The 19,744-nt window shown below is 39.6% G+C and overlaps 1 protein-coding gene across 2 annotated transcripts in view; it reads left to right on the forward strand.

The window, feature by feature from the left end:
- Nucleotides 1-19,744, forward strand: part of GAK (cyclin G associated kinase) — a 78,966-nt gene that overhangs the window by 48,261 nt on the left and 10,961 nt on the right. Inside the window, exons 15-22 of one of the 2 annotated variants that reach the window (XM_026712759.2) lie at nt 1,116-1,249; nt 3,021-3,215; nt 4,829-4,946; nt 5,713-5,792; nt 8,370-8,563; nt 8,755-8,910; nt 10,079-10,567; nt 14,070-14,234. In XM_026712759.2, the coding sequence (XP_026568544.1) occupies nt 1,116-1,249; nt 3,021-3,215; nt 4,829-4,946; nt 5,713-5,792; nt 8,370-8,563; nt 8,755-8,910; nt 10,079-10,567; nt 14,070-14,234 (1,531 nt within the window). The remainder of the gene's footprint in view (nt 1-1,115; nt 1,250-3,020; nt 3,216-4,828; nt 4,947-5,712; nt 5,793-8,369; nt 8,564-8,754; nt 8,911-10,078; nt 10,568-14,069; nt 14,235-19,744) is intronic. The other variant, XM_026712760.2, reaches the window with a different exon arrangement.

The raw sequence follows: 19,744 nt of genomic DNA on the forward strand, positions 1-19,744 counted from the left end.
CCCATGGATAGCTTGGGGGTGGAATGTCCTAAAACCATAAAGCAATAAACATTGGGAATATCCATTCACCATGATATAGATCTAAGATGTTTAATTCAGTGCTAAACATTTAAAATACCATGACATAGATCTAAGATTTTAATTCAATGCTAAACATTTAAAATACAGGGATGATGATGGTGATGATTGTTGTTTTGTTATTATTGTTATTGTTGTTGTTGTTATTATTATTATTATTATTATTATTATTATTGTTATTATTATTGTTATTATTATTGCTGAAGTTCAGGCATTGGTGAGGAAGAAGATTACGTGGCTATACCTAGCAAGGCTATTTTAATGTACTCTTGTTTTAATGTAGATGTAATTTTAATTCTTGTAAACTGTTCAGAGTTACCTTATGGTAAGATGGGTGGCCAAAAAACTCGATAGATGGACAGACAGACAATAGGGCAGGGGGCGGGCGTTGTGGCTGAAGTCAAAAGTATCCTCTATGTGGTATCCTGGTGTGGCAATTCTTTTCCCACCCAGCTTCTGGATCATTCTTGCCAAACTGCAGAACTGCAGAGGAATTTTGAAATCATGATACCTTATGGGAGGTACGTGAGCAGAAATAGACAAACAAAAATGATTAGCAGATTGAGGAATCTCCTTTATAATAGGAATCTAAATGGTGTGAAATCAGTTATTTATATAAATCAGTATATGTTCAAGAGCGAAAGCTGACTGAGAGAACACTCTTCCCCATAATACTAAATGTAAGTCGGATTTTCATATATAAATGCATTTCTCCAAGGCAACCCTAGCTTTAGTTGTGGGTTTGGAAAATAATCTTGAGATTACAGTCCTTATTTCCTCAGTCTGCCAATGAGATTGATAGGTTTTTTCTCAACTATATTAAATCAAGTCAAATCTTCTATTGCAGTCAACCATCGGTAATAGGTGCAATTCAGCAACTGTTTGATGGAGAGGAGGGAGTGGATGGGGAGTGGGATATGGGTAGATGAGCAATTCACAGAAAAGAGAGGACTTTTTCTTGCCAATAATCAATGCACATTTTGTTTGATTTTTCAATAATTCCCCTCTTTGGTGGCTCTGTGTTTTTTTTTTCATAGGATGGAAGAGCAGCCTCCGCAGTCGTGGTCTGTTCTTTTTTATGTTTCTGTCGCCTCTTCACCACAGCTGAAGCTGCTGTTTATATGTTTAGTATGAAACGTTGTCCTCCCGGCATTTGGCCATCGCATAAGAGGTATGTTGTTTGCAGAAACAACCATTTCCTTAAAGACAAACCTTGCTTTTTTTTTTTAAATAAAATTTGCAGCGTGGTAAGCTGTAAGCAGATCAATGGAGTGTGTCTTCTTACAAAGGCATTTGTTTCCTCAAGGTTCTATCCTGTTCATACAGTCCACAGCAAGATGTTTTTATAATTGTAGTATTGATGTTAATATTAAACAGTGATTAAGTCACTTTCCAATGAAAACATTTCTGCAAATCCAGCATAGGTGCCAGACCTGGCTGGATTTTTCTTCATTTCCCCTTCTTTTTAGTTTAATATCCCGCCAACCTTTTCATTGCCCATCATTTTCTAACATTTTATTTGTTTATTTTAATTGGGAAAAAAAAATAGAAATATGGCCACAATAAAGTCAAAGCTATTGTATGCAGACTGGAAGAAGGCTGACACCCTCTAATTCACAGGTGTCAAACTTGTGCTGTCATGTTGCCATCATGTGATGTTTTGCGACGTTTTTCCCCTTTGCGGAGCTGGAGTGGGTATGGCCTGCGTGTGACGCATCTGGCCCACCACTGTGATACCCGTGCCCTAATTCATTTGAGTTTTATACATAGTGTCTGTGTGGCACGCGGCCCAGTAACAGCGGGAGCAGTGAAAATGTTATTGTGGGAATGCCTTAGCTGTGACCACTCTTTTTACATGATTTTCTGCAGGACTAATGGCTTAACTGACAACTGTTAGTCCCAGATTCATACAACAAACCACACAATGGTTAAGGAAATTTAATTCCTGATAAATTGGTCATAGCAGCCTGTAATTTAGACATCTTTCCTTAACCACTTCAGTCTGGGCTCATGTAGCATGCTAAGCTTAACCACAGTAGGCATAGTATATTGGGTGAATCTGTTCATTCTACAAGATAGCACTGACTGCTTTTCCTGTTTTCTGCTATCGAGAGCTCCTTGTTCTCATCTATCATTCAAATGCTGCTTTACTGTGCTGATAATGTTCATACCTTTGTAAAGTTCATGCCTTTTAAAGATATCTTTAGATTGCTAAATAAATTTATTTTTTGAGGCTTCCGATATACTTTTTACTGATAAAAAATATGAACATAGAGATATGAGTACAAAAAGAGGGAATGTAATAAAACTGCAGAGATTATGACAACCCCATAAGCCTTACTAAAAGCACTTGTTCCTCAAACATTGTTCAGCTACATATTTAGACATGTCTTTAGGGCGTAGAAGCAAGTATGATCATTCATGGCTGACCCAGCTATATAACAAATGATCCATTAAGGATCAAGTTACCTTTTTTGTAAAAAAAAAAAAATCAATTGTTTCTTAGTATGAGGTTAATGATGCTCACTTAAACTAAACTAGCAAAAACACTCCTGTGGTTCAGCCATTGATCTAAAGCAGTGCTTCTCAACTTGGCAACTTAACCATGTGTGGGCTTCAATTTGTAGAATTCCCTTCCAGCCATCCTGGCCAGATAATTCTGAGACTTGAAGTCTGCATATCTGAAAGCTACCAAGGTTAAGAAACCCTGGTCTATGGCAAGTATGTCTCCCAATTATGGAACTATACAAACTGAAAAAAATATGGCTTTATTCTTTTCAGACTATCTCTGTGTTACAATACTGTTTAACTACGTACAGCTTAGGAATAGTGGGAGAAAGAATACATGCCTTTGCACACTTATTGTTGAAGCTGTATTGCGCTGACTTGGCTCATGCAGTCTTCTTTGACTGTATACATTGACTATTCTTGTATGTTCCCAGATATATTGAATATATGTGTGACATGATGGCGGATGAGCCCATAATTCCTCACAGCAAGCCAATCCTCATAAAGTCAATCATCATGACTCCAGTTCCTCTCTTCAGCAAGCAGCGCAATGGCTGCAGGCCTTTCTGCGAAGTTTATGTTGGAGATGAAAGAATAACCACTACCTCACAAGAATATGATAAAATGAAGTAAGTGGGATTTTCCGACAGCCACTATTTTGTCTGTTGCGGTGATGATCTGTATGGTGGGGAGGACATCCATTGGTGCCTTAATATCTAACACAGCTTTATAGCTGGCATAGTCAATTAGAGTTGACTATCAGAAGCAGATACTAATTCATGCAATGGCTATTTTATGAGATGTTTTATTTGATTATTGTGCAAAAAATCTCCCTGGATTAATTCCTATTAAAAGCATCCCTGTCTTCGATTTATGAAGTAAAAGATGAAGCATAAAGGGGACATTGGGAAGAAAAAGAGAAACCCCAGAGTTCTTAAGGGTAGAAAGAAAAGGAGAAATTGAAATTTTATCAAGGCTGGTGGACTGGCTTTGTTCACTGCCTTCCCCTGCTTTAGCCTGGAGGCTAAGCTGGACATCAGATGAAAAAGAGCCAGAGATGGTCAGTCTTTCAAGTTTTAGATGTTCGTTTAAAGTAAAGGCAGATTTGCCTGAATTTTGTACTCTTTGGAGTTCAGTTATGTTAATCAGCCATTTCCTTCATCCAGTGGTCATGCAAGCTGAGGATTGATGGGAGTAGTACTATAATATATATGGGGAGAGGGCTTGTGATTTGAGAAGGTTATCCTGCAGCGTGGTATGAAATGGCTCTCAAAAAAACCCAAACCATTTAATCTTGGCATGTTTACAACTAGAATCCAGTGTTAGTAAGCAACAGGAAGTGGAAAATACCTGCTGCAAATATTAATACCTCATTTTAGAACAGGAATCCCCTGAAATGTGCTTGTGCAAGGAATGTTTGTAGTTTTGTGCTTGGTTGATCAGTTTGCATGGTACTTAGCCAGATTTTCATAATAGAAACAATGGAGTTCCCAGATCAGTTTGTAATCTGATTTTGGGTTGAAAGAGAGAAAAGTTTGTTATTTAATGACCACACCAGGATAACAGTTTGGGTATGGCTAATCTTCATCCTTTTTTACATTTTCAAGGTAGGCAGGACCATCCCAAAAGTCTATTTTTGATTAAATGTGGGTAGACAAAGATGGATTTGCTTTAACTAATCCTAGTTTATAATACTGTAATACTTATAATACTATAGCTGTATGAACAATCCTTAAATATTTATCGTGAGCTGGTTTAGTGCAATAGTTCTACTAGGCTAGAAACCAGGAAACCAAGAGTTTTAGTCCCACCTTAAGGCATGAAGTCAGCCATTGGGTTAGTTCCCTTCTCCTATCCTTAGGAAGAAAGCAATGGCAAACCACTTCCAAAAAACCTTGCTGAGAAAACTGCAGGAACTAATCTGGATAGTCTGTGACTTGAAGGCACATATATACACAGCGCAACTTTAAGTAAAACTGAACTGTATCTATTTTTTAGTCTATGACCATATCTTTTAATAAACTAAAATGAATTATTTTTGACTTTTGTATACCTGTAGAAGTCAAAATCAAATTAGGGGATATTAATTTGACTTCTGTATGGTGTGCATGATTGCCCCAGGTGCAAGAGAGCAGATGTGTTGGAATATCTTTAAATAGGGAAGCAATGAACTAATAAACTGGTAGAATGAATTACAATTGCATTCAGATCTTAAAATCACGTCTATGCTTATCCTCCTTAGGGATTTCAAAATGGAAGATGGGAAAGCAGTCATCCCATTAGGCATCACTGTCCAAGGAGATGTCCTCATTGTGATATATCATGCCAGGTCCACTTTAGGTGGCAGACTCCAAGCCAAGGTAACAATCAATCTGGAGATTTCTGTGCTTATAAGTTCTGAAAATGTTTATTGAGCACCTCAGGGTAGAGCTTTGTTCTTACCAGTTGGTTGGATTTTTTTTTTCCTTTTTAATACTCTATAAATAGGAAACCATTTCCTCATTTTTACTTTACTGCTTTCCTGAGCTCAACTGATTTTTCTAAACAAAGTTGTGTAATTATAAATAAAATAATTATTGGAAATTATGTAACTACAACAGCTGCAGAAAAATGTCAAACGTTCCAGTGAAATTTTTAGAGTTAAGTGCTGTGGTTTGATCTTTGAGAACCAGCCTTTTTAAAAATATTAAACATTTAAAGAGAAATATAAATATGAATTTTCTGCCGATTGCTGCAGAAAACTCAGATTCTCCTGTATCTAGAGTAATTGAAACGCTTGAGTTGATTCACAATAACGCTTAGCCACTAATTCAGCTTTTTTGTTGACCAAGATAGTTCTGGCTGACTTTGATTCTAGCTGCCTGAGCCTAGAAGAAGAAAAAAAAGGGCCTGGCTTCAAATGCTATGAATAAATATATCGACAGCAGGAAATCATTGGGATGCAAGATAAACTGTTCCAGGGCCAAAGGCCTTTTAACACAAGATTGGCAGTCAGAAAATATGTGTAATGAAATGCTGAAGGTGGTCAGATGAGGATTTGTGTCTTTAGGACATATTGCTTCACTAGCATGTCTTAATTCCTTCTTCTTCTTCTTCGTCTTTTTTTTTATTTTGTTCCTTTTCAAGATGGCATCAATGAAGATGTTCCAGATCCAGTTTCATACAGGATTTGTACCTCGCAATGCCACCACTGTGAAATTTGCAAAGTATGTTGATCACGTCTCTATAGGAAATGCTTCCCAACACTTCTCGTACTTGCATTCGTATTCGTTCGGGTTTTTTGAACACTGGTAGTCCTCCACTTACGACAGTTCATTTAGCTACCATTCACAATGACAGTGTCACTGAAAAAAAGTGACTTAGGACTGTTTTTCGCACTTAGGCCCATTGCAGCATCTCCAGGGTCATGCGATCAAAAATTCAGGCGCTTGGCAACTGGTTCATATTTTATGATAGTTGCAGTGTTTTGGGGGGCATGTGATTCCCTTTTGCGACCTTCTGACAAGCAAAGTCACAATGGGGAAAGCCAGATTCACTTTAACAACTGTGTGGCTTAACTCAACAGCTGCAGTGATTCACTTAAAAACTGCAGGAAGAAAAGTTCTAACATGGGGCAAAATTCACTCAGCAACTGTCTCGCTTAGCATCAGAAACTCGAAACATCGAGGACTACCTGTAGAGCATCCTCCAGTACCGTTCTTCAACCTTTTTTCAACCCAGTGGACAACATCATTTCTACTTCAGAGACCAAAGTACTGGGGAGTAACCAGGTTTTTCTTCAGCCATACTGTCATGCCCCTGTTGGAATCTGATTTGGAGGGGGAGGTTGAACAGCTGACAGGGAGTGGGAGTGTGGCTCCGGTGGCTGTGAAGGAAACTGGGGAAGGGCACAGTCCGGTTGGGCATTCAGAGGAAGACCCAGGCCCACCCCATCTTCATCCTAGGGCACGCAGGGAGGAACGGATAAGGGAGCAACATGGGTTACGAGGGAGAAAAAGGCCCTGATTCCCTTCATTAGCTACAGCTGGGAATATCAGATAAAAAGGGTGTTTGCGCATAGAACCTTGCTGGAAGCAAAGTGTGTATTATCTTTGTTTGCCACATCTTATCTGGGTTCTGGCGTCCTGCTAACTGTGTGTGTTTCGTTATCTTTTGGAAGTCTGCAATTCCTTATCCTGCCCTGTCTCATTAATTGCTGCAGCGTGGCTTGTGTTGGTTTTTATTTATAATTTATATGTACTTTGGGTTCGGACTGAATTTCTTCCCTTTAAAAACTTCTTGGGAGAGTTTTTTCTCCAGCCAATGATAACTGGACATTGGGGGCCAAGTTAGAGGAATTAAAGGGACTTTACCTACTTTTGTCACTTTGTTGCTTTTGTGCCACGCCCTGGGTCATCACACATACCTTGGACCAGGGGTCTTCAAACTTGACAGCTTTAAGACTTGTGGACTTCAACTCCCAAAATTCCTCTTCCAGTCATGTTAGGTCAGGAATTCTGGGAGTTGAAGTCCACAAGTCTTAAACTTGCCAAGTTTGAAGACCCTTGCCTTGGACTCTTATGTGGATGCTAATGGTTGTAAGATGAACCAGAATGGAGAGATCAAGGGGTAGAGGATGGCTGCATCCCACTCTTTTCTAAATGCCTTCATATGGAGATTCTCCATGTTTCTGACTGCGGCATTTGGTGTGGCTTCTGACCACTTCAGAGTGAAGATAAAATAGACACCAAATGCTGAGCTCTGAAGCAAAAGTTGTGAGTTGTTCTAGGTTTGGGCAGACATAATACAGGTAGTCCTTGGCTTACAACAGTTAATTTAGTGATCGAAGTTGCAACATCCCTGAAAAAAGTGACTTACGACCGTTTTTCACAATTAACAATGGTTGTAACACACACACACACACACACACGATTTACATTTGGATGCTTGAGAGCTGACTCACATTTATGACGGTTGCAGTGTCCCGGGGTCATGTGTGATCCCCTTTTGTGACCTTCTGACAAGCAAAGTCAGTGAGGAACCGTGTTGCTAATTTAACAGCTGCAGGGATTCACTTAGCACATGCGGCAAGAAAAGTCGTAAAATGCAGCAAAAGTTACTTCACAAATTTCTCACTTAACAACATAAATGTTGGGCTCAGTTGTGGTCGTAAATTGAGGACTACCTGTAGCCAAACAGTAGCAGAGCTGGGTAAGAAGAATTCATATGTGTAACAGGGAGAGTTAAGACTGGAAGTAAATAATCCTGAGACCTAATTTGCAGCTCTTTTCTCTAATTCATATTATTTCTACTTGTTTTCCGGATGTGGTTTCATTATCATTGACCCCATTGACCCTTGTAAAGTGATGATTAACAACTCTTGTTCTAAGATCGGATTTTTCTTCAACATTTAAGAGACAGGGTGGGGAAATCCTCTATTATTCCATGAAAACCCAGGTTCTTTGTCCTATATTTCATCATGATGGACTTTTATAGAGGACTAAAAGAGCTAAAGTCACAATTTTGGGGTGGGCTGCCTTTGCAAGCTTCACGAAAGCATATTAAATTTGTTTTAAGGCAGGGCTGTCAAACTCCTGAGCCGCGGGCTGGATGCATCATGCGCTGGCCATGCCCATGCCTGGTTTAGTGAAGGGGGGAAAAAAAATTCCCAGTATGTCACATGACGCCACGAGTTGGACACTCCTGTTTTCAGGGTTCTTACCATCTTGCTTCAAGAGGCTTCCCTCTGCCATTTCCTTTTAAGAAAAAAAGTAGTGCTTCTAACTAACCTAATATTCCTACAGGTATGATCTGGATGCCTGTGATATTCAAGAGAAGTATCCTGACTTGTTTCAAGTGAATCTAGAAGTAGAAGTAGAGCCACGAAACAAGCCCATCATGGAACGAGCTCCCTGGGATAACTTGAACATCAAAGGCCTAAATCCCAAGATCCTTTTTTCCAGCCGCGAAGAGCAACAAGAGATTTTATCAAAATTTGGTAAGGAAAAAGAAAGAACGCCCACTTAAACTCTCCGTAACCTTCCTTTTCACTCTCTACTTGAGTAGTTCCCCTCACCCCACCCCTTTTTTTAAGCACTTAAAGAGAAAGCCAGTTCCGAAAGAGGCGGGTCCTTAAATAGGATGCTTTCATATTCCTGGGGTTTGATCGTTATTTTTTTAACCTGATAGGAAAGCCGGAACTGCCCAGGCAGCCAGGGTCAACTGCCCAATACGAAGCAGAAGCGTCAACATCGGAAGCCTCCTCTGAAGGTCCACCTGTGGAGCCAGACTCTCCAGAAAGCAGCAGTGCCGAGGCAAACTTCTTTCATACACTTGACTGGCAAGGTAAAGAGAAAGGATCGGTCAACTATCCAAAGCTGTGTTGTCGCGCTTTGTTTTTTTCTAAACTCCTTTCTTATCCTTCTCTTAGCCTCAAAGGTTCTCAGAGCAGCTTATGGATGAGTGATCTCACCCTTCGCCTTAGACTTATAATCTAAATTCAGGCCGAAAAATGGGGGGAGCAGGAAAGAAAGAGAGAGAGAGAAAGAGAGAAAATACCTGTCCTGAATCCTTATTCTTAAATCTGACCAAGTCAGCACAAAAACTCCAAACTGGTCTTTCAATGTAGCTAATGGAAGAGCTCTGTTTTCCAATGTGCCTTTTGTTTTAATCACACCTGCTTTGCTTCATCCATTGCATAAAGAAAGCAAACAGTTTTTGCTTCCTTGGTTCCTCTCGATTATGATGGATATGATTTTCTGAAGCACTTTTCTCTCAATTAATGTCGTTGGCGAAACACCTCACCTAAAGTTTCTTTTTCAAGATGGAGAGGTTTCCGCTGCTGGCCGTTTCACTGTGTCTGACCATTTCCTTCTCTAGCCTTTCCAGAGGCAAAAGAGGTCTCTGGACTTGGTGTCAATGGCACTAAGACACTCTTCTTCACACTGGGCAGTCTCAAAATGTGGGAATTGTAATTTCCCGGTGGTAATGCTAACTAGGAGATTCTAGGAGTTCGCATTCGTGTCAGAAGCACCAAGGAGCTTCTGGGTTGAAAGGACTAGCCAGTGACATCACTGTTTCCCAGGGGACGCCCATTTGGGGGTTCCTTTCATGCCCCCCGCAGGAGCTGGAGCAAAGGACAGGAGCTCATCCCACCACATGGCATCACTTGGGTCTCGAACGCAGGCATGTTAACCTCCAACCCAGCATCCTAACCATGCAAGCCACCAAACTCCTGTTCTAGGAGTTGAAATCCACGTGTCTCAAGGCTGTGCTAAGTCTTGGGAGCCATGGCAATTTGGAGGAGTGCTGCTTGGAGCTTTACCAAAATGCCCTAGGGGAAAAGTGGTTGTTGACATATAAAGTTATATTCCTCTGAAGTCAGCCGTTTGAGTTCAGCAGGTGCCTTTGGATGAATTGTTATGTTGATAAGAGAATCCCATATGCTTTGCATTGAATTCTTCAGGGAAAGGCATATGAATATGGACAAACTTCTTCTTTTTTTAATAAACAGAAGGAAAACAGTCTGAAACTGCTCCTGAAGGTTCCTTTTCTCAAGAGAGTCCTGGGCGCGATGAAGAAGAGGAGGAGATCGAACCTTCCAATGAGGAATTCTCGGCATTCCCCGATGATGTTGGACCTTTGGAGGACAGAGAGTTGCACCTCCTGGAAGAGAAAGATGGCAAGCATTTTTTTGAAGCTGCCTTTGATATACCAGCTGCTCAGTCAGAAGAGGCTCCTGAGGTACACAGCATTGACTTGCTTGGGCTGGATTCAGAGGCTGCTCCTGAACTGCTCCAACCTCCAACGGAGATGAAGAGTTCTTCCAGCAATGCAGACTTGCTGAATGGGCTCTTTGTTGGTAGCACTCCAGACATTTCAGAAGATTCAACTGCAGACCTCCTGGGCGGAGGAGCAGACTTTTTTTTTGGTGGCCAGCCCCAGGCCTCAGCCAATTCCCAGGGCAACAGTTCCTCAGCAGCAGCCACCTCTTCTTCTACAGGTAGGTACCTTGAGTTTCCTTTTCATTGGAACTCTGGCCTGTGGAGCAGCTGAGTAAAAGAGAAGACAACTTTTCGTTCCCTTTGGCATTTTGTGGCAAATCTGTGATTAAGAGAGCAGGGCTTCCGAATGTCATCTGACAAGCCCCACCTTTTCTGCCATTTTTTGGTCCCTTATAGTGAGTTTCACACATACACACACACACACACACCCACACACACACACAAGCTTGTGAAGAGTTTTTTTCTTCCATTAGTCTTTCCATTGAACCCAAGGGTGTTGTCTGCTCTAGAGTATAAAATGAAATGTTTCAATAGATCAGAGGTCTCCAAATGTGGCAACTTTAAAGACTTGGAGACTTCAACTCCCAGAATTCTGGAAGTTGAAGTCCCCAAGTCTTTAAAGTTGCCAAGTTTGAGGACCCCTGTATTAGTGATCTTGGAAAATCTCAGCTTTTTTAATTGGATTTCTTTTTAATTGTACAGTTCTAGCCTTTGTGTTTACAGCACAACAAATTCTGTATAAATGTGTTAGGAGGAGTAGAGAAATGAAAAAAAGGTTATGCTGATCATTAATAGAGTGATTGTTTGGTGTAATCTATCAGTAGTTCCTGCTGCTATTACAACTTGTTATCTTACCTTAAAGGCACAGGCAGGAGCTGGAAAGCAAGAATGGTTAAAATCTGGTTCTAGATCTTAAGAGGTGTGTGCTTGTAGTTTAATATCATCCAAGAATAATGGAATCCATATTAGCTTTATTTTTGAGTACTATCAATGGTAGCTATTGCCGGTAGTCGTTGTTTACCAACTGCTTTGTTTAGTGACCAAAGTTATAACAGTTTTTTTTCTTTTTTAAAGAAGAGCTTTGCAACCAATCCTTGTATTTACAGCCGTTTACTACATCCCATCGTTATGTGATGCTGTTGGGCACTTTTGGGCACAGTTCTGCTTTTTGAAAGCTGGTTGTAAAGCCATTTATGAGGTTCACAACCAACATCCTAAAAAGCTGGAATTAATGGAAAACACAGAAGTGAAATTGCAAGTCATAATCCTGAGATGTCTTGCTTAACAACCATGGTGGCTCATTTAATGATGGATTTGCTTAAGTCTGGGATGATCATCTGATTTTTCACTTAATGACTGTGGCACATAAGGTTGCTGGTCTCAGTTGTAGCTGGTAAATGAAGACTATCTGTACTTCATAGTCATAGCAACTTGCAAACTTTCAAAATCAGAAATTATTGTGTGTTTTTTTAGGAAATAGAGTTAATCCAATAATATTGGGCAGCACAGGAGCTCAGTGGTTAAGACGCTGGGCTTGTCATTTGGAAAGCCAACAGCCCAAGTTTGAGACCTGAGTGCCACACGATGGGGGTGAGGTCCTGTATTCATTGCAGCTCCTGCCCACCTAGCAATTTGAAACCGTGCAAATGCGAGTAGATAAATAGGTACCACTACAGTGGGAAGGTAACAGCACTCCGTAACGTCATGCTGGCCACATGACCATCAAAATGTCTCCAGAGAGCGCTGGCTCAGTGGCCTTGAAACAGAGATGAGCACTGCCTCCTAGAGTCACCAATGAGTAGCAGAGTGAAATCTCAGAGACTCTTTTACCATTACCTTTTTATTGGAAAGACAGGCCAGTGCTCACACACTTTTTTCCTATTCTGTTTCTGTATGCTGAATGAATGTTTCAACTGGGTTCTGACTGCCTGTTTTTCCCATTCAAGGGATCTTATTGATACCATGGGCTATTTCCAAATGGAAAGAGATTATGGAACAGGGGTGTCTTATGGGTTAAGACTGTTGGAAAGTATAATGGCACAATGAACGCTCCATCTAACCCTAAAATGTCTCTTCTTTCATTCTTCATAAGGTTTAAAATGGTATCTTATAATGTTAAAGTAGATTTCCATAGAGTTTTGGGGCAAATTGTTTTAGTTAGTTTCAGTTCTGGCCCAATGTGATGGAAAATCTGGTCCAACACATATAGAGGGTGCCGTGTTCTTGAAACTAATTGTAGCATAACATATTTATAAAATTTAGGCAGGGGTGTTAAGCATATTCTCTGAACATTAAATGATTCGTTTAGAATTTGGCAGCCAAGGAAGGTTGCCTGTAATGTCAACTGATTTGGTTCTTGATTTGGTCCTTGATCAGTCTGTCTCCTTTCTGAATTCCAATCACTGCATTTGCTCTCAGAATCTGACTGGAGAAAGGTGTGATTAATTGCACATTCGTAGAAACTATGAAAACCAGTGTGTTCACCCTTGCGGTTTTCAGTTTGTCTTGTATCCCGCTGCAAAGTTTAGCCACCTCCCTCAAAATCTCAGCAGAATGTAGAATTAAGGATGGACTCTCGTAATGGCTGGAAAAACAGTGGGAACTTTCATTCAAACCTGAATCCAAACCTCTTGTGTGTAATACGTACGGTTTTTTACCTGTTGAGATCCTGCCCTCTCCATCTGTTACAAATGGAAGTTTGCCCTTGAGGAAGCAAGATTGTTCTAATGATTGCAGTACACCTTGACATCAGACGAGGGCAACTATGCTGTAATCGTTTGGAACAGGGTTGCGTGTTGGGTGTTTATGAAAATCGCCTCGTTTATTATTATATTCATCTGCTGATGTGTGATGATGAAAACAATCAATGATGAAGGAGCAGGTTAGTTTTGCTTGAAATGATGAGCGGTGGTTGGAGCGGGTTGCTAATCGGAGCAACTTTACACATCTTAGTTTCTAGGAGCCTTGACTCTTAAAACCTTTAAGTGGCAAAGTGGAGGAGCATCTGCCAAATTTCCCACTGGCCACAGTGTGGCGTTCCCTGCTGGGTATAAATATGGTTCCTGAGCAGCTGCAGTCAGTTTTTGCTTGACAGTAGGCAGTGAAATACCTTCAGGCTGGGAGCTGCTTTTCTGTTTATTTTTCTTTTCTTCCCTGCCCTTTTGTAGCTTCTTTTGAAAAAAACAAAAAATCAATAATGCCTTCCCTTCTGACTGGTACAGTATAACTTTTCTCCTTCCGTTCGGGTCACCAGGGCCACAGGGGTTTATTATTATTATTATTATTTTGTAAAGGAAGCCCTGTTAGGTTTCCTTCTGCTGATGAGTTTTGTGCTAATTTCAGTTTGCCGGCCGGCTTTCTTTTAGTATAAAACTTAGTTGGCTTTTTTGCGGGTTTCACAGGGTGCTGCTTTTTTCTTTATTGGGAGTCGAGAGACTTTTAAGAGGCTGAACGATACAGATTATCTGAGGCATCGTTACAGAAGATTGTTGCTCTTTCTGATGTTATATAATAGTAATTGAGCCCTAACGATAGTCAAGGTTTGTGCAAAGCTCAGTCTTAACATCTAGAAAGAATTTATCCTTAATATGCCTTGTGTTGGCACTTCCTCGGGGCTTGCTATATTTGCCAGAGCAGAATCTTAACTTTTTGCTTGCCTTATTTCTGGAAGCATCTCAAGTAACACCAGCAATGTTGTGTTGTGTTTTGTTTTATCTTTAGCTGGCCAGTTTGACCCATTCACAGTAAATGCAGACAGTCCAACTCTTACCGGTCCTGACCTCTTTGGTGACTTTCTTAGTTCAAATGCACCAGCTGTACCTGCAGTGTTTCCTTCCACACACAGTGCACCGCCTCCTTCCTCTAGCACAGACTTCCTTAATTTGGGTAAGTGGATGTATCCCCTGCTTTCCTGCTTTCCTTCTCTTTCCTTTCCTTTCCTTTCTCCCCCCACCCTCCAAATCACATGGCCTGTTGAGTGAAACCTGATAACTTAGATTAGTTAAGTTGGATTAGTGTCAAACAAACGTGATGGCACTGCTATGGACAAGCCTTCTGTTGTCGATATAAACTTGTAACTCCTCATATAATCTGGGGAATGTTTTTCCAACTGACATCTTCTTTTGTCTTCAGATTCTTTTGGGGTGGAAAGGCAGAGTTACTTTGGGAAAATCATCCCAACGTATAATATTTTAAAATATAAAAAGGCACTCAAGACTCTGTCGCTTTGTCCAATTAGCTCTAAGCAGGCAAAATCTCTTCTTTGCTATATATATATAATCTCCTCTCTGCCACATAACTGGTCAGGTGTAATATGAAGTTGGTGCCATCTTTAAGTAACAGGCATCATGGTTCTCGATGTTCTGTTTTGTGTAACTTAGAGATACTGTCGTTTTGCCTTAAAAACAGGAGTGGCCAACTTTTCCACAACCCTTGCAAAAAAGCTGATACATACTCTTGAGTTAAACCAATTTGCTTGTGATATTCTGAAGGGTGACAAAAGTCCCCTGCAACTTTCTCTAATTTAAATGTGTCATGTTAGACATTAAGAATATAGTGGTGAGTTCTATAATAAAGAATTGTGTTGTGTTGATGGCTCCTGAGGTGGAATCCAGATCTCTACCAGGACGATAGTGCATTTCATTGTCTGTGATTTTTTGTTTTCTCTCTCTGTCAAATAGCCACTCAGAATTCTGTGGGTAGTAGGCATGTCTTCCCTCCCCCAAATGGTGTTTACTTCCTGTAAATTATTTTGTGCTTCTGAAAATCTTGGTGCTCTTCCACCTACCACCCAGCCAACTAAAATTTTAATCATAGAATCGCTGAGTTGGAAGGCACACTTCTAGGGCATTGATCCAACTCCCTTATTCAGTGCACAAATCAAAATAAAACTATTGTCTCTATCCTGTATATTGTTTACATATATTAAGTGAAGAAGACTACACCACTTCCTAAGGTAACTGATTCCATTTCTTGACTGATCTTACTACATTGTCTTTTAATTTACAATCCTTATTCCATGTCCTGCGCAATAGGACATTTTTATTCCATGCTGGTACAGAGAAATATTGTCTTGGTTAAATTCTGCATGGGGCATTTAATGAATCTTGGAGCATTGCTTCCCATGTTCTCTTTTCAAGAGTTTATATTACCATTTCTCTCTCTCTCTCTTTATCAGATCTAACTTCTGGTCCTCTTATCATTCCCATTGCCCTTCATTCCAGTTTGTTTCAAACTTCTTAAAAATATGGGACATAGAATTAGATGTAATATCTAAGATGATATCTGACCAGTATGGAATTCTTCCATTTTTCAAAAACTAATGTTAATACGGCCTAAAACCCAATTTTCCCTGTTCGCAGCCACATTATATTGCTATATTGCTGTTAACGTAGGCTTGGGTTAAAACCATTTTATGGATATAAGAGGCAGTATGCAGAAAAATAATACAAGTGCGGATTATTTCTGTTAGATTGGATATCTAACCTATGAGAATCACGAGTATACAAAGTATTAATTATACTCAGTAGCTCATTTGAGTTCAAATTCTCTGGAGTTTAAAAAGAAGACAGTCTAAATGAATAACAAACAGCTCACTGTATTAAAATATAAATTTATTCTCAGTGTTAAGTATCTAGAGAGTTACCTTCATTTATTTGTAAAGAAAAATAAGTGCCAGAGAGGTAAGTGTAGACATCTGTGTTGGCTATGATTCTACATCCTTTCTTCTCATGTTGGCAACAACACAATTATCTCTGGTATTTACCTAACTCAATGTTCCAGTGCATTTATTTTCCAGAAAAGTGTGTTGTCCTTTTTCATTCTAAAAAATTATTGAGGTTAAAAAACAAACATACACGTCGTAAACAATGAACCATCTTTGTATATATCGCTCATTTGCATAGATTGTCCATCAGGCAGAGAGAGGGCTGATAGAAAGATCTCTTCCTTTTTCTTGGCTAGTTCACAACGATCTGATGTATCTAAAAATGCCTTGTGTATAAAAACATTCTGTTTCTATAACTGTACATAGGAGGAGCTGTCATTGGATGGGTGTCTGTTTAAATAGGCAGAAAAGCAAATACAGAAACTAATGCCCTCTTTGTATTAAGTCTGAACTGAGATGGCACCACATATGCGGTTGTTATTCAGGCTCCTCTCCTGATTAAATCTATAAATAACAGTTTGTAGAGTCCAGAAAAGATCTCTCTTGCCGGCTTAATAGCACATCTGCTCCATGCTTTGGATAAAGATGCACAAAGCTTTTTTAAAATGATTGCATCATCTGTTAGAGGGTTTTAGTAGTCTTGCTGTAAGACCAGGTTGGACAGTGGCTTTTTGACCTCAATGAAATCTTGTGTAACCAATATAATAATTTAAACTTTTGTGGCTGTCTGGTTTTTTTTTTTTTTTCAACTATCCAATCTAACATGCACATGATTTAAAAAGGGGGGGAAATAAGAAAGAAATTACCCCCATTTTCTGTTAAAATAGTTGCCTTCTACCCAGTTATTTACAGCAAATCTTTTAGTGTAACAACCCAGAGGGGGAAAAAAAAAGAAACAGCAATAAAGTCAAAATGTCCATTAAATTTAAATGGGTATTACATACCTGCATAAGTTGATGAATGGAGATTTTCCACCTGCAGAAAATGACAAATGAGAATACTATGCAGGAACAGAGAGATACATTGTATGAAAAGATTTCGGTCTGTTAATTTGTAACTGTTAAAACTGAGGGTCTTATACAATCCTGAATGTGTATCTAAATGATGTGTTACAAAATATTTCACTTTAATGTTGAAATAACTTTCATAGTAACCTTGGACAGAAGCCTGTAGAGAAATAAAAATAGTCTTCAATGCAACTGTCTTTTTCATGGAATGGTTTAAGGAATGTATTCTTATCTTACTGTTGAAGCTGTCCTCAGGTTGACATAGGCTTCCATTACTTAAACTTCTTGAACTAAACTCTTAAAATTGCCAGCTGACATGGCTGGAAATATTGAGAATGCTGGGCTATCACATATGTAGTTCACCAACTTATGAATGCTTATCTTCCTCTGACTTCGGCTCATTTAACATCTAGAGCAATTGACAATTGTGGTTTGTTGTCCCCCGTCTCCCCTGCCCCAAATCCAATCTGTTCATTCTCAGAGTAAGCTAAGGCCTTCCAGACAAGAAATCTGAGAATGGCAGTAGATCTGGCTTATGCTAAATTTGGAAAGTAAATTGAAAACACTAATCCAGCACAACCAGAAAGGCATTTGCATTTTTTAAATGCAAATCAGTACTATTAAAAGTCAGAACTAAATGTTTGAGTGTTAAATTGAGAAAAGTGGAACATGCAGAGATCTCAACTTTGTTAGTTTAATTGACCTGAATAGGATGCTGGTAATTGTAGAACGGGAAAATTCATAATAAGATCCAGGAAGGACTTGCCTGTTTACCAGTAGAACAGTTGCAATAGTAATTATCTTATACTCTAGTTATAATTCTTTTATTGTGGATAACTGTGTGACAGTGTAGTTGTTATACATGCTGATACAGAATAAAGCAGGTTTTTAGTCCGATATATCCACCGGCCACCAGATTGGGGTAGCTGCTTGGAATGAAGCTCAGGTGTGTAGATATAGATACAAAGTCAAACCTGAAAAATGAAGTTTGAGTGTTAAATCGAGGCTTGGAATTGTTGCAGAACAGAAAGCAACTATAAAAGGAAAAGAGGCAGCTTAAGCTACTCTTTATAATTTGTCTAGATTAAAATATAATTTGTAAGGTGCTGCCCAGAGTCTCAATCTCATGACTCTGGGCATCAAATAATAGTTAACTTACATAAAATCACAGTAATAACACAATAAATGCAGATTGGCAACCAAGATAGATATTTCCTATGAGTAGAACAAAAGAAAACTTTTTGGAAGCCAGACTAACATTGAAGTGAAATTGTATAAGGAAGTGAAACCTGATTGTATTTTTTTTCCCAAATGCTAGAAAATTATTTAAAACAGAAGAAGCCAACCACACACACAAAAAAGTGTGTGTTTTTCTTTGTATATTCAGTGGGGCAGCTGTCTATTACTTGAGTTCAGATGAGACTTTTTAGGAAGGTGGATGGAGAAGAGACCAGAAGCAACAATACCATTTCCTAAAAGTATCCTGCTATTCCTAAGTATTACATGACTCAAAGTGTGCAACTATAACCAAATTCAGATCTGTAGGTAATGCTCAACTTGTGAACATATGTTTAGCTGTATATTTAATTACAGCACTGAAAAAGTGACCTACTACCAGTCCTCACCCTTACCACGGTCACAATGCCCTACGGTCACTGAGATTGCTACTCTTAGGTCCCTTCATAGCAGCCAGTCCCATGTGGCTTCCTGTTTTACTAAGGTGATGAGAGAAATTAAGCAATTGAAAAATTGGCAAGAATGAGGGTGGTATAAAACCAAAAGTTGGTGCAACTGAGAACTAGAAGGAATCTATATTCAAACTTACATTGTAGCAATAAGAGCCAAGTGTCCCTTGTCAGATTGCCTGTAGCTTTAATTTTACAAATTAATATGCTTGACCTGCAATATATTCCCAGAAGTATTCACTTCTTTAAAAAGTGTATATATTTATGTATTTTTTTAAAGTTAGAGGGCTTTCAATTGCAGACTGAATCTGTGATCCTTAAATGAGACAATTGTGTATATTGAACTTGGGTGCAAAGGTGCTGTTGTTTCTGTCACTGATTAATGAAGTTCTTTTCATTCTCAGTTATATTGTTCTATATCAGCGTTCCCCAACCTTTTCGGCTCGGTGGACCAGCAAAAATGATGGCAGCAGGGTGAATGGGTGGAGAGGGGATAGTTTCATGCCAGTGTATGTGCTGCTTTCACAAATGCAGCTGCACACACACCAGAGGTGGTATTCAGCAGGTTCTGACCAGTTCTGGAGAACCAGTAGCAGAAATTTTGAGTAGTTCGGAGAACCGGCAAATGCCACTTTTGACTGGAGATTTTACATCCTCTGCCATGCTCACCAAGCCACGCCCAGAATCCCACCACTTACACACACACACACACCCCACTTCCACAGCCTGGTTCTGAATGGGCTGTGACCCAATGAAGGGCTACGGACCAGGGGTTGTAAACCCCTGTTTCATACGACGATTGAGGCTATGTCCTTTTGATCTGTTTAATGGAGTCTCTGTCCAAATGCAAGAAGTTAGATTTTCAGAGCAAGACATTTGTGAACCTGCTTGTTTGACTTGGAAAAGTTTTTAGCAAAGATCTTGACAGTGAAATTTCTAAAAAAGAGAGGAGGCCCTGTGATCTGTAGAAGGGGCTTAAGGAGTCAAAAGATGATAGTGATTTAATGCATGCGGGCAGCTCTGCAATTGAATTTGAAT

The sequence above is a fragment of the Pseudonaja textilis genome, chromosome 2, assembly GCF_049901715.1.
Source record: "Pseudonaja textilis isolate UNSWEBS1 chromosome 2, rPseTex1.2, whole genome shotgun sequence".
NCBI classification, from domain to species: Eukaryota; Metazoa; Chordata; class Lepidosauria; order Squamata; family Elapidae; genus Pseudonaja; species Pseudonaja textilis.